The 15,253-nt window shown below is 45.0% G+C and overlaps 1 protein-coding gene across 3 annotated transcripts in view; it reads left to right on the top strand.

Annotated features, from left to right (window-relative positions):
* The window catches only part of GSG1 (germ cell associated 1), an 89,962-nt gene extending 74,783 nt beyond the window's left edge, over window positions 1–15,179 (top strand). Inside the window, exons 1-9 of one of the 3 annotated variants that reach the window (XM_054273327.1) lie at window positions 1,253–1,408; window positions 2,116–2,290; window positions 3,256–3,322; window positions 5,322–5,515; window positions 7,634–7,952; window positions 10,464–10,511; window positions 12,557–12,709; window positions 12,829–12,940; window positions 14,155–15,179. In XM_054273327.1, the coding sequence (XP_054129302.1) occupies window positions 7,634–7,952; window positions 10,464–10,511; window positions 12,557–12,709; window positions 12,829–12,940; window positions 14,155–14,467 (945 nt within the window). In that variant the 5' untranslated portion in view covers window positions 1,253–1,408; window positions 2,116–2,290; window positions 3,256–3,322; window positions 5,322–5,515 and the 3' untranslated portion in view covers window positions 14,468–15,179. Of the gene's footprint in view, window positions 1–1,252; window positions 1,409–2,115; window positions 2,291–3,255; window positions 3,323–5,321; window positions 5,516–7,633; window positions 7,953–10,463; window positions 10,512–12,556; window positions 12,710–12,828; window positions 12,941–14,154 lie in introns of those variants that run through there. The other 2 variants (XM_054273336.1, XM_054273344.1) reach the window with 2 other exon arrangements.
* The last annotated feature ends 74 nt before the right edge of the window (window positions 15,180–15,253 follow it).

Below are 15,253 nucleotides of genomic sequence, written 5' to 3'. Positions count from 1 at the left end.
TGGGGAAGAAGATAAATTGAAGCAAAGAACAATTGCTTTAGCCTTCTCATTTCCATGAGTGAAACCAAAGTGCAAAGTGGTTTAAAGTGGTTTAACAGTATTGTTTCAAATGATTTTTTTTTTTTTTGCTTTAAAACATATTAAAAATATCCTTGACTCCAAGATCACCTGCATCTGTGTGAAGTACTCTCTGCACAGATTAATTTTAGATCCTCAAATTTTTTCATTACCAAAACAGAATGTCTCCCACTGTCCTTGTGCTGATTGCAGTATCAACAAGGATCCCCTGTGCTGTAGATTCGCATCTGTAGGAATGACTCCAAGGACCCAACTTTACAGTGTGTGGAAACGAGGGCTGTTTTGAACTATCAATCCAGCCATGGCTATGTGGAGCTTAGCACAGCTTGCTCTGTTCCTGGACTTAGGTTTGTACCCTGCATTGTGCTCCCTGCTGCTGGAGTGAGATTCCTAGCAACACCCAATTAAAACAAGCACTGAATGTTTACTCCCCATCACTGCCACTGCTTTGACTGCAGTGTAAACGCACCACTAATGACTTGGCCGATGGGAGGGGAAAATGATGTGTCAGAGCCAAGTACAGAACTAGGAATTTGGGCCACCAGCCAGCTGGTTAGATCACATTGTGTGCCTCTAATGAAACACATTGATTTGTGACTCTTACAATAACATTTTTAGGAAATCACTTCACTGGGTATTTATTTTTGTGTTGGAGCAGCCTGGTCAGGTTGGAAAACTAAAGCAGACTCTGTTTACAGAGCAAGAGTAAAATTTTAAGAATGAGATTAATTAATCATTGGAATAACTTTTCTAAGGATGTGATGGGCTCTCCATCATATTCTGCTGAACAGTCAATACCGGATAGTTGTATAAAATATGTGCTATGGCTCTGGTGGGAGTTCTGTGTATCACTAGAGGTGATTATCTGAAGTTATTTGGGTTCTGTTACATCTGAGAGGAGACTATCTGGTTGCAATGGTTCCCCTTGATGATAAAAAGCCCCAGGAGTCTGTGGTAGTCATTGAGTATGAGTGTTTGTGATTCTGAGTAGTAACAGACTGAGATCTTGTCAGTGTAGATTTAAAAGTAGCAGCAATTTTCATAGAGGGGACTACCAAATTACAAAGGCTCATTCTGCAGAAGTGGACGCCCTGCCAATCTAGTGGCTGATATAATGTGCTGTGATGATTTAGCGAGCTCAGAAAGAATTAAACCATCAATAAAATGACAGACTTGGTGCATTTCAAAGCGTCTGCTCAGATCTCATGGAATTTCTTGGCTGCTACATGTTCAGTCAGACAGAAAGACATGGGGGTGAATCCACGATCACCTTGTAGTATTTCACTGGATGCCTCAGAAGAGCAGATGGGAATAGTGAGCAGTGGCTAAGGTAAGCATTTGTCTGCTTGAAGTTTTGTACAGACCCTTTTCTGAACTGGCACCTCTTTAATATCCTTATAGATCTATGTGTAAATTTGAGGTTCTCTTGTCTGTTTACAGTTTATGGTTAGCTAAATTACGTAAATACTATTTTTTTTTTCTGTGTGCTCTGGTGAACACATCCTGGAGTTTAAGTACTCTGTGAAAAGCAACCACCTAGCCTTATATATAATATATAGTCTTATATTTCCTATCCAGAAATTGAGACACCTAGAATCCCTAGTGAGTCCCCAAAGTCTTTGTTGCTGCATCTGATTTTTTTTCCTTTTCATGTCTGCTTTCTGTGTGGTTTTTGAGTGTCTGACAACCATAAACGTTAGGAAAAAAAATCCAGCCAACTAAGACTTGTTTTGAGAAAAAAAAGAAGGGGGAAAAAAAAAGTAGTTAGGTCCAAACTGACTGACTGGTTTGTCCATCTTTAAGATGCATTTACTTAGTCCAGTTCAATCTTTGTTTATGCCACGGTCTCAGTGTCTAGCAATGTAAGCTGATCATCTTAGAAACAGAATTCACCTTTAAATGTGCTTAGACTAGAAAAAAATATGCCTGGTGAGGTCATTTTCAGAGCAAGAGTTAATGCATCATGCAAACAGCTAAATAAAGGTTACAATCTGAGTGGAATTATTCAGAGCTCAGGGAGAAATCTGGCATTTGCAGTCTGTCACTGGGTTTGAGAAGTCTGGCTCTCTCCATGTCCCTGTCACTCGGGAGACATCCTGCTTTCTGCGCGGCGGTAAGGGAGGGGACTGCGGCTCCGAGTGATCTTCCTGTAAAAACGGCAAAAGCAGGAGCGGTGGGAAGTGTCATGTGCGAGGAATGTGTGGAATGAGGGGTGAGTATGAGCCTGCCTTTGTCCAGTTTTCACAGAGCGACTCCATGGGTGTAAATAGCCACCCTTCCTCCTCTCCCTTCCTCTCCAGGTCAGCTGAAGAGCCAATGCCAGGATGGCAAATGGTCCCTGATATCCCTGGAGCATCACAGCATGGGGGGCTGTGGGGAGGCCTGTGCCTCTTGGGACCCACCAGTTAAATACTGCAAATTTTGGGCCCTATCTGGCAAGGTCTCCTTGACCTTCTTTTCCACCAACATCCCTGGGAGTTGAATTTGTCGCTTTGGGGCAAGATACACCCAAGCCAGGGATAGAGCCAGGATAAAAATGCATCACTTGTCAACGCCCAGGCTTCTTTAGAGTTGGCAATCTCCACAGTGGTGCTGTGCGACGATTTTGGGGGTTTTTGCATTTTGTTTCCTTGTTTTGTTTCTATAAGTCAAGCATTTGGCTGATTGCACAGGAAATCAACTGCTATGGGCATTCACTTCAATGGGCGAATTTTAAACGAGTCACCAGGGACTGGCTGCTGCTGAGTTCAAAGAGAAAGAGGCATGCAAAAACTCCAGCCAAGCCAAATGATGGTGGGAAATATCAGATACAAAGAGGAGAAAACTGAAGGCACAGCAGGGTGAAAGACAGATACAGTTGATTTTCCTGTCTATAATAGGTCTGATTGAGGTGAGGTTAATATAGAAAATTTAAAAGCAAAACAACCAACCAACCAACCCAAATCCAAACCAAAACCAGATAAAATCCCCATAAGTTTGCAAAGGGGAGTTTGTTGAACATCAGGAAACATGCTCTGGTGTTGGTGTTCTATGAGTTGGGTGCAATAATCTGGGAAAATTTAATGTGATACTTGACAAAATATTGTGAAAAGTGTTGGAAAGAATAGTTTCATGCAGGGCAGAAGGTGGGCAAAAGCCAAGCTCCTGCAATCATTCCTCTTTTTTTTCTTTTCCCAGTGATTTCAAGTGTTCCCATACTCAGATAATTCCAAGGGACAGATCCACGCCCCATTTCAGAGTCAAGGTAAAGAGTTTGTGTTCATAAAAATGTTGAAAAAAAAATAAGGGGATGGGGGGAGGAATTTCAAGGGAAGGAATAGCAGTCTATACTTCGGTGTTGCTTTCCCCCAGCATACATGTGAACAGCAGAGTCCCAAAAAGAAGACTAGAGAAAGATTGCCATCTTCTGGAAGGATAAATATCTGCCATTATTCAGAATACTAAATCTGCTATGGGCATATTTTTTAAACCATAGCATATTTCTGATCAATTTATTTCCCAACATGAATTCTTATTCATATTAAACCAATTCAGTTTAATTTCATCAATATATATGCCATGAACTCAGCTTTAGAAACTGACAAAGAATCTTGGATTTTAATGATACTCTAACCAAGCTTAAAATTAGGGAGGTGTTTAAGAGTTATCAGTAGAGATGGACTTTATTTATTCTTGAGCTCATAAACCAGGGTTTTTTTCTTTTTTTTTTTTTTAACGGAACATTTAGAAGTTAAATTTAAGGTGTCCAGATGTGGACAGACTGCAAAAAAGAAAGCAAAAAACCACTCTCCTTTTAAATGGCATCAGCTGTTGTTCTTCCTAGTCCAGGAAATTAAGTACATCTGTTTCAAACAGAACCTTTTTATTAATCAAAAACCTGCAGGCGGTCCATGGAGCACAGGGACATTCAGCATTGCTTTCAGTTAGTCCGTCTTAGAAACGCTTATCTACATTAGAGGAGTTTATGCAGCGACTGGATTAAAATAACCGCAGAGCTCCTGCCCGTTCTGCTCAGGGCAGGGAGGGTCAGGAGGCCGGCATGGCTCAGCCCATGTGCTGCCCGTGACCTCCTCCGCCTGCTGCCCGTGCTGTGCGGGGCTGTCACAGGCTGTGCCGTCACCCGGAGCTATCCCTGCGCTGCTCCAGCCTCCGCGCTCCCTGTTGGACACGGGGCATGACAATGGATGCGCCACTGCTGTCCTCGGCCTTGGCAGAGCAGCATGCAGGGAATCTGCCTCCTTCCCTCCCAGTGGCGGTACGAGCTTCACCCACTTGGCATTGGGCAAAGCGCTTGTGAGGAAGACAGGACGTGTCTTCCTTTGGGATGCTCCCCTCCCTGATGTTCTCCTCCCTTGCAGTTTGATTCGGTGCAACTCTGCTCCATGGCTTCTAGTCCTTTCTCATGAGACACGATGACATTCTTACTTTTCATGGGTTTGATACCACACAGTTATTTTGAGAGCCTTTAAACTTTCAGGACAAGAGCTCAGAGGGGACTTTGTGTCAATGTGAATCTCTGTATCTCCTTACTAAGTTCCCAAATTCATCCAATGTGAACCAGCTGGGATTCCCAGTGACCTTCACATTTTGGTAAAGGCTGCCACTACAAGTGACACTGACAATCTACCTCATTCTCCTAAGCTTTGGCTATTGGCTTGACTAGCTGCTGTTTCAAACACCTCCTTTGTGGTAGTGTTTGGATGCCATGGTGTCAGTCTGCCACTCAGCAGCTTTTCTGCTAAGGGGCTCCTTTTGGCATCAAAATTTCCAGTGCCCATGGGGAGCACTGTATTGGTATCTCTTCAGGCACTGAAATCCTCAGTCCTCAGAGCAGATGCATAAACTTTCCCCATTTATTTTATTCTGCCCTTTCTGCAACTCTTGGCTGTGGCCAGGAAGATATCCTGGGATGCTTTTGGTCTTTGCCATTCCGCTGAGACAGGGCACAGTGCAAGGGGTGACCTGATGCCAAGGGTGCTGGCAGTTTCCCAGCTAAGGTCACTTCTCCCCTGTAGCATTGGCCCAAGCTGCCATCTTCCACCATACAAGCCCCCAGATAGCTACCACATGGGGATGGCTGGAATCTTTCAGTGTTTTAGAGAAACTTTCTACTCAGTTAATACAGGTCACTCTTCTGCACTTAATCCCAACCCGCCGCACCAATCGCTTCCCATATAATCTCCCAGAACAGCTGTGCTGTGATTGCATTGTGGATTACAAAATGACCATTTTCCACAAAACAGCTGCTGATCAGAAGGATAGCATTTAATAATCACTGGCGAGGAGAAGGAGGAGGGGACCAGACAAAGGAGGAAGGATTTTGCAGCATTTGGGTTTCTTGGGGGATATAGAGATGAGCAAAACAGCAGACAAAGCGTGAGTCCCACTTCTGTGCTGCTCATCCAAATTAACAGGACTTCAAGGACTTGCTGCTAAGGTAAATTGAAATATCATTCCTTTTTGGGGCTATCTAGACATTATGGTTGGTTACTATCAGTGAGTGTTTGGTTTTTGTGAAGGGAAGCTTTTCTAACAATGTTTTCAGGAAGCAGTTCAGATTTGCTTCTCATTCCATATGTCTTCTGCATCCTTGATCCACTTCCTACTTCTGACTCATTTGTTTCTTGTACTTTTTAAGTCTTTTTCTTAACACTTTTCCTGAAATTATACGGCCTTTCAACTACTGTCATAAATCAACTGGAGAGAATATTTTTCCCACTACTGAAGATTTAAATTAGAAAGATGATTTTTGTAAATATTGTGAGTGCAATTTTTTTGTTAAATAAAAGCATTAGCAACCCAAAACCTGATGACAGAAAATCTTATAATTAAGCATTGATGAAAAACTGAAAAACTTTGTGTGCTGAAGGTTTCAATTTTCAGGTGAAAAACTGTGGTTTTGAGAAGAGCAATTTTGTCTGCAATTTCCTTTTCAGTCATAAGCCAAATTTTCCACCAAAAAAACTTTTAGTGAGACGTTTGCCACTAATCTTAGCCAGGAACTCTTCCTAAGAGGTGTCTTCTCTGTGAAAATGGTAATATTCAACATGCCTTCAAATCATGAAAGCCATTAGTTATGGCTTTCATGTTAGTTATAACTAAGAGGTTACCATCTCCAGGGTGCAGAAAGAAATGTCCTGCTGAAGAGACAAAGAAGCCAGAGTATGAAACAACACAGGAAAATTTCAGGAGCTGAGTATTTTCTTGCTTTCAATGAGGGTTTTCAGGGTCAGGCACTGCTTTCTCAGTGTGATGAGATGCTAATAAGGTCCTGCTTTTCAAGAGGAGCTTCTGCGCTGTCTTTGTTAACCATGTTTCCAAGCTTGCTGGGTAGCAGAAAAAATTGGTTCTAATTGGTTTATGTGTGGTGCAGTCACAGACAATGAAAAGCTGGGTCTGTATTGTTTATTTATAGTGATGTCCACAGAATGGTCTCTCTCACATGTTCAGTGTTGGGTGAGTCAGCCAAAGTTAAGTGAAGAGGACCCGCAGCAGGCAGGGTCTGTACAAACTGAATCTATTCTTGGGTAAATAGATTTTCAGAGTCATAAATAGGAAAGGGTAGGAGTAGCTGGATGAAGTTGTGCCAAACATAGGGAGTGCCACGTGGGAAGAGACATGCATTGATTACATGAAAGTTGATGTGTGGGTAGATGACATCTAATCAATCTATGGCGTGATATTTTGGGGCTCTCAGGAGTCAGTGCAGGGTTTTGCAGGAACCCTAAAGTCTTCATCTTCCCTCTGAGCGAGAAAGTCCCTGGTTCACAAATTGGTTTCTGAATTTCTTTAAATGATGAGATGAAATCACTAAGAATGTTTGCGGCAACATTCACCCTTACAGGGAAAAAACCTTTGGCACTTTATGTGAAAGCAAAGACGCTGCCATCCCACCATCCTACCAAATTTCTGATGTGCAGATGAGAGCTCAGGTGGAAGGTGCTGCTCCGTGGCTTGTACTTAAGATACCAGGTCTGGATAGCTGGGTGTTCCCTCTGAGCCAGTCATGGCTTTGATGTGTGACCTTCAGCGATTTGGGAACATCTTCCTGCCTTTTCCCACTGAGAAATCACTATACTCTCTGCCTCCCTAGGTACAGTAATGAGCTGCTTGAAAAACTGTTTTGGGACACTTGGCAGCAAGATTTCTCATTTGATTGGAGAGAGCATTTGTATTTCATGTAAAGGCAACACATGGTATTGAGGGAAGTTGGTTAACAGTTTCTCCCTGTCATCTCTGAGATGGATGAATGTGATGTTCCTTTCGTTTTGCTCATGTGCTCAGACACCTCAATGCACTCAGCCCTGCTGTCACCCTCTCTTCCCCAGTACAGATATTCAGAATGCTTTGCTGAATATGGTTGAAGCTGACCAGGTCCACTGCCCTGGCTTTCAGGGAATGGTTGTTCCATGCTGGGTGAGCTGTTGGGGTGTAGTGGGGAGGTCAGAGTGCTCACAACCCCTGCCCACAGCTGCATGCTGGGAGAGGGTGGGATTCCTGAGGCTGTGTGGGACAAGTGGCCGGTGTGATGGTGTCTCCCATTTGTGTGTTGCAGATGGAGCTGCTGAAGGGACTGCCGTTGCGCCGCACTTTCCTGGCTGTCATCCTCAACCTGCTGGCTCTCACCCTCTCCACCACAGCCTTGCTGGGCAGCTACTGGTGCACCGGGACCCAGAAAGTACCCAAGCCTTTGTGTGGGAAGAGCAAAGCCTCCCAGTGTGTGGGTGTGCCCATGCCATCCGATGCAGACACGAGCAATGTTTCCTCTGAGGACACGGTGCACTACAGCTGGGAGACTGGGGATGACCGCTTTGCCTTCAGATACTTCCACACAGGGATGTGGCTTTCCTGTGAAGAGAGCATGGAAGGGCCAGGTAGTGTTTTGCTCAGGCAGCCACAACTTATTGCCTTGTATTTACTCCACAGAAGTTTGAAGCTGAAAGGTGGAAGGCTGAGAACACGTGGGAGAAAAGTATTCTTCCTTTTCCTAGATGGTATCAGCTCTGTGCACTGGTGTGGTCAATGTATTTCTGTCCTTCACTGGAATTTCTGTCCTTCACAGAGCAGGGAAGTGGAGAGTGGCTGTCTCTGGTGTGCCCTTTGGTCAGGAATAGGGCCTGTGAAGTGCAAGTGATGGTGGTGGTGGCAGTGACTTTATGATAGCACTGTCCATCCTGATGGGAATTTCCATGAGCCTCCTTTCCCTTTCCCTGTATCTCCATTCCTATTCACAGCTTACTTCATGCTCTTCAGGGCAAATTTGTGATGTCCCCTCAGAAATCTAAGTACAGTGATTTTATGCAGATGATAATTTTTAGCTATCACTGTGAGGACTACAATAGTTGGTATTCTTAAATCATCCAACTGAGTAGTTTTGCATTATTAAAAAGAGACTGGGCTTTTCTTAAAAAAACCCACAAATAAATAAAACAGAGAAAGGGAATTTCTACCTTATAGATACAGAGAAAACCTGAAGGATCTGAACCCAAAGGAACTAAAGCTAGGAGGTAAATTAACCTAAGGATTAGAGCTGCAATATTGTAATTGTTTTTAGTTTTTGTGATATTGTGACAGGTTTCATTAGTGATTTTTGAACATGTGGGACTGGCACTGTAAATCCTGAAGTGCCAGGGACTGACTGTGGAACGTGCACTAGAACCCTTTAGTGCTTCCCTTCACCCTTGACGTGTTCCTGCCCAGACCTGCTCAAGTCCTTCTGCTGAAACCTGTGCCACGCCAGCACAGGTGGGTGCTCTGCAGTGCTCAGATGCCCACTACTGCCTGGCACACACCTCAAGGATCAGAACTAACCCAGAAGGTGGCCAACACAGAGATTTGTATCTAAAAATAGAGTGATGGAAGTCACTTTCATCAGGGCCATTCCCCTGAGCCCACCACCCTCCCTTCAGCTCTGCCCAAGCGCAAACATCTCACCTTCTTTAACCAAACCATCCTTCCAGTATAGTATTTTTCATCTCTGTTTCTGTCAGTTTGAAAATAAATAGCTGGTGAAGAAAAGCAGACAGAAGGAGGGGTTGGAGCAGAAGGGAATGTGCTTGAAACTCTCATGTCCTCACAAGTGGGCTGCTTTTTGTTATGAGCATTTCCAGAAGGGCTGTGGAAGGAGATGTGTTTATTTATGACTGGTTTGGGTTGGGTTGTGTTTCCATGATGCTTGTGGGAGTGAAACTACATCCCTCAACTGATTTCTCTGAACAACTTTTCTGTTCACTGGGCAGTCCTGGAATAACCCCAGTGCCTGAAGGAACAGAGAAAGTATGTAACATCTGGATCACAGCAGAACTCGGGAGAGAGCACGGGATAGAAGCACAGTCAGTCTCAGTCTCCTGCTCCCTGTAAATCTTCCTCCCACTACTGTGCATCTTTGAAGCAACTTCATAGACAATAAAAACAACAAAGAAGGGACTACTCTGAACAAAAGGAGTTTGAGTTGAGCCGGAGAAAGGATTTCATTTTCAGGCTAATCGCAGGATCAGTTTAGATGAGCCATTACTGAATATCCTCATTAAAGTTCTAGGTGAAGTAGCAAATTGCAAGTTAATGAGAATCGCAGATGGCACTAAACTGGGTAGCATCCTGAGGGCTGTGGATGACAGAAGTAGCACAGGAGATTTGGAAAGATTAGAACTGGGGATAGAAATTAAGAAAATTAGATTCTTACATGAAGCGGAAAAGTCAGGGAGAAAATACTGTGCCAAGTGGAGGAGAGGACCCTCAAATGCAGCAATGCAGTATGCAGGGACAGAGGCTTACAGATAGTAATGATGGACCCTCAGCTGAGACACTAGTTTGCCAAAGCAAATATTAACACAATTTGTTGAAATAGCATGTCTAAAATTTGAGGACCAAGGACCATATTTCTGTATGAGTCTCTGCCACAGAAGGAGGACTTGCATCTCTGTCACCAAGTATTTCACTTGGGAAGTTCTGTTTTTGCTTTCTTCTTTGAGAAGCAGTGCTAGAAATGCTCTTCTGAGATTAGGGTGTATGGGAATTCAGCAGAAGTGATGGATCTGCAGTCTCTTACAAGCTACACCCTTAATAAACCTGATCATCAGTAATGTTGTGAATGAGTAGCAACAGATTTTTATATTCAACAGAGACTAGAAAGATTTACAAATTGCTGAAGCTTTTTTTTTCTGAAAAGGTAATTTCTAGTTTTGCAGGAAAATGCTGCCTTCCCATCCTTTGCCTCAGTGAAGGTCGGGAAAGATAGAAAAAGACCAGAGGTGAGAAGGTCTGATGGGTAGATTCAGGGATGAATGGATGTATGCACTGAAAAGAGAGTGAGATGAAGAGATTTTCTTTTCCCCTGTGTTCCCTGCATTGTTTTATAAACTCAAAGCTTTGGTTTTGTATTTCAGAAGAGAAATGCCGCAGCTTTATTGAGCTTTCACCACCAGCAGAAAGAGGTAAGAGCACATCCCTCTATTTTACTGTAGCTGTACAGTGTGCCTCCTAGGGACAGGGAACCTGCAGTATTTTGCCTGTATGAGGACAGCAGGGTGGGTCCCCAAAGAGCCAGGTAAGAAATCCTGTCCTTGTGGTTGCTAAAAGAGCAAAGATTTCCTCCCAGATGTTTGCATAAACCACTGCCATTTGTGAAGTCAGTGCTGGAAACCTCAGATTCCCTCCAGTATGAGGTGGGATTTCTCTCATGTAGTGAGTTGCCAGGTCTGGAGTTGTCATCTTGCTGTAGTAAAGGGGAAGAGGATGGATGCAGCCTCAGGGCAGCCCCTCCTACACAGGCTACATGTTAACTCAGTGCTTCAGTTTTGGGGCCTAGTACCATTAATCTGGAAGCTGAATCACCTCTTACTTTGCGGTAAATGAACAGGACATCTGAAAATGATGCTTTCAAGGTGAAGTCCCTGCCTCATTAAATACAAAACTACATTTGGGTAGAAGAGATCACCCCTGCTGTCATTCTCACATGTTTCAAGTCACGCTGTGGACAGCTTCAGTACAGTTTGATGTAAGTGTACATATGCTACGGAGGTTCTACTTAATGAAGGCTTTTCAATTGGTGTGGGCTTGCTAACTATTCCCTGAGATGGAGGCTGGAGACAAGTCATTTCAGAAGATGTTCACATATGAAGGGAAAGGCCTGGGGTGCAAAGCCTGTCACAGCACTCAAACCCTGAAAACAAGGGCGTAATAAATGCTGGGGATTTGCAAGCACCACTTTCACCCTTTCCTGCACAAAGTATAATAATCTCAACATGACCAGTGCAGGTGCCATTGTATGGCCAGGCTAGCACTGCACAAGGGGGTGTGACTGCTGACTGTGGGATGGGCTGGCTGAGCTGGGTGTGTGCAGAGCAGCTCCACAGTACACAGGCAACATTACAAGACCAAATTACACATCATCACTGGGAAGCTTGGACTCACAAGCAAAATGATGCAGAGGTCTCTGTGTATGTGTGGTTCCTGCAACCTCCAGAATACTTTTGACAGTCTGACCTTTAATGAAATATTCTCCTTGATGGTGCTGCAGCAAGCAAGCCAGCTCCTTTAAACAGGGAATGCAGCTCATCTATTTCTGCTAAAGAGCTGGTTGACTCTATGGCACTAATGATGTTGAGTATTCAAGTCAGTGCCACATTAATGAGGGTTTTCTTCACACTCCTTTTCCCCAGCTGAATATCTCCTCTACAGCCATTAATAGTTGCTAACAGTAGTGTCCACAGTGCTGCTTCATTTGTCAGATTAATGTTTCTTCCTCAGTGGATCCTGTGCTTTTCCACAGCCCAGCATTACAGAGTGCCTTTCTTCATCCTCCTTCAGTTCTTGCTGCACAGCTGTAGAACTGAGCTCAGCTGTGGACTCTGGTATCACTTAGATCCCACTCAAAATCCCAGCCTGGAAGTACCTGCACTTTGTTCAAGGAGCAGGGTGGGTGGTCAGTGTTACTGCCCTGGCTGGATATCAACCCCAAGGAACATACTTTCATTTTAATTGAGGTTTCAGTGAGAAATACAGGGGTGCAAGAGGCTTCCTGAGTTCCAGAGGCCATGTCCCAGACAGTCATGGATGCACCATATAGTTCTTAAATAGTTGAGTCCCAGGTTAAAAGTTGTTTGGTTTTGTTGTGATTAGAGTTTGGATGTGTTCATGGCCAATCTATGACCATTATATTTTATGCTAACAGTCAACAGTTTCCCTGTCTTTTTCCCCTTGCTTTCCTCCTTGCTGTTTATGAATAGTGCTGGCTTGTTTACAGAGGCCATTTTAGATCTCCTCAGCTCTGCCATGCTAGAGGAGCCAGGCCATCCTCTGTGACATGCACTCTGTCCCCTACAGCACCCATTGATCCCTTGCTCACAGGCTGGGGAGATTGCTTTCGGGTTTTTGCTGTTTTCCTTTGTTCCCTTCTATCCAAAGGACATCCTTTCAGGATTGGGTTGAGAGGGGAGTACTCTTCCTTGAACATGGTTGCATCCTGTATTCCTGGCAGGAATCCTGTGGCTGTCACTGGGATCAGAGATGCTGTACATCAGCTTGCTGCTCATCAGCTTCATCCTCCTGATGGTGGAAATTCTGCACACTGGCAATCCTGTGTGTGGGATGAAGCTCAATGCCTTTGCTGCTGTCTCCTCAGTGCTGTCAGGTAAGTGTATTACTGTAGTCTTGGAATCTCAGCACTGGAGAGCCTGCTTTTCCACTCGAGGCTGAAGTATGCTGCTCTGGCTCCTGCTGTAACTTCTTTGCTTTGTCCTTTGTGTCCAGGTCTCCTTGGGATGGTGGCACACATGATGTACACTCAAGTCTTCCAGGCAACAGTTAATCTGGGACCGGAGGACTGGAGGCCGCACACATGGGACTATGGCTGGGCATTCTAGTACGTGAGCTCTGAGGCCATCTTCACCCCCAGCCTTTAGAGCTTCAGCCATGCCACCCGCTTCCTCCTCCTTTCCTGACCTTCTGTGTGTCCAATTACAGGTGTACCAAGGTTCTCTTACCATTAATCTGCGGTCTTTGCCTCACCCTGTTTTAATAAATGGTGGCTGAGCTACTTAAATGAATGGTTACCAAAGGAGTGGGAAAACAATGGGGTCACACCTGAACTGAATTGCCTTCAGCCTTGCTGACTCATTAGGCTTGCCCCTCTGCTGGTTTGCCCTGTTTGGTCTCAACTCTTCCCTGTGTGCAGAGGCCAGTGTCACACTTGTAATGATGCTCTCAAACACACCTTGTTTTTCTGCAGCTTTAACAAGTTGCATGCTGGCTCAGCATCTTCACTAACCAGTGTTGGGCCAAAGGGCCTGTTCCTGCAACACCAACACCAAGCCTAGAGATGTGGGCAGAGCTCAGCCCCCAACCAGCAGCCACACCATCTTCTGCAGTGCTGGCCCAGCCATATAATGGCAGCTGCACTGGAGGCCAAGGCCATCTTAAGAAGGTACTACGTACAGGAAGGAGGGAAAGCAGGCAGTACACCACAGGGTCACTTGTGAGCCAGGAAGAGGAGCTGTGAAAAGCAGGTGGCTCAGTGTGCCTTTCTCTAAAGGATAAAGCAGCCAAGCACAGTGGACATGACATACCTGACCTGAGAAACAGTTGGGTGAGCCTTGCAGGTGCCCATGGAAAGTGCAGGTTCAATTTCAATGCTGTATTGATGATTGACCACATTGATTCTCAAACACTCCAGTGCCCCTGTGCCACCCATGGAGATGAAATGCCAGGCTGACAATTTGGTTATGCTCAGGTAGACAAGCCTCATGCACAGTAAGACACTGAGAGTCCAGCAATACAGAACTTGCTTCCAAGCTGTGCTCCCTTGCTCTGACGAGTTACAGATGTTCCTGCTGCCCTTTTCCCTGTGTCACTCCTGTCCCTGTCATGGGGATGACCAATATTTATCCCACTGATTTAAGAAGAATCTTGTGGTGGGATAACTGAAGAACTGTAATGCTATGAGCCTTAGTCACTCTAGTACACGTCTGTGCCCAGTAGATTCTGCCTGGCAAATCACGAAGAATTGATGTGTGTCATGGTGTTCCTTACCCTACATGGCTTTTCACAGCATGTGCTTCTTCTGTGTGTCTCTGGCAGCATGGCCTGGGCCTCCTTCACCTGCTGCATGGCCTCTGCTGTCACCACTCTCAATACCTACACCAAGACGATACTGGAGTTCAAAAGGAACCACATCAAGGGATACGATGGGACCCTCAAGGATCACCCTCAGCACCACCAGTGCTTCATACAGCAAATAAGCAGCTACTATGAGCCCAAAGGCAAGGTCTTCCATTCAGTCTCTGAGGGAGTCGACTTCTACACTGATCTGCAGCAGAAAATACTGCAGAGGGAACCAGAGCTGGACCTGGATGAAGTCTTGGGCCAGACAATCGGGGAGGATCGCTGTTAGGGATGAGTGTACAGGGACAGAGCAGTGAGGTTTGGGAGGAACAAGAGCTCTGAACCAAGCATTGGCACCACTGTTAGCAGGTTTTGGGGAGCTCTTCCAGGCTCTACAGGGAGTGAGGAGGCAGGCACTGGGTCAGGGCAACTAGAGCAGAAGTTTGGGGGTCCTCCCTGGTCATATACAATGTGATGGGTGCCCTCTTCTGACAAGGGTGAAACTGGAGGGACATGCTGGTGCCAGCTGTCTCCAAGCACTTTCAGAGTTGAGTCAGATGTCCTGATCCAGTATTGCACTGGGGAACAGACAGTCAGCACCATCCAGATGGCAAACTGCACTGCTGGGTGGTGTCACACTGACCTTCCATCAGCACCTCCATTTCAGTGCTATGGTGAAGGCCATCAGTGTTCATATTGATCAGCTGTCACCCTCTCTGAACACCCTGCTTATTCTTAATTTCCAGGCCCAAACTCTTCTCCCTGCCCCCAGATTAAATGTCCTGCTGCAGTAGGAATAGGGGATAGCTTTCAGACATCTCCTCCTCCTTCCTATCTGTAATGACTCCCACATGTTCCCTTCTTGCTTTTTGCCCAGAAATCTCCCATTCTGAGGTACTTTGCTGTCTGCCTCTTTTTACTGTTTCTTCGTAACCATTAAGAATTTGGCAGGACTTTTGCTTTTTATGTTACTTCTATTCATCTGTTCCTTTTTGTCCATTGTAAAAATATTGCAAACAACCGCTGAATCAAAACCCCAAGCAAGCTCATCTCTCAAAGGTGAAACACTGGTTCA

Source organism: Melozone crissalis, unplaced genomic scaffold, assembly GCF_028551555.1.
Source record: "Melozone crissalis strain CALT ecotype California unplaced genomic scaffold, PUWL_Pcris_2 ptg000004l_1, whole genome shotgun sequence".
NCBI lineage: Eukaryota > Metazoa > Chordata > Aves > Passeriformes > Passerellidae > Melozone > Melozone crissalis.
Note: the sequence above shows the minus strand (reverse complement) of the source record. Positions and strands in the feature narration are given on the sequence as shown.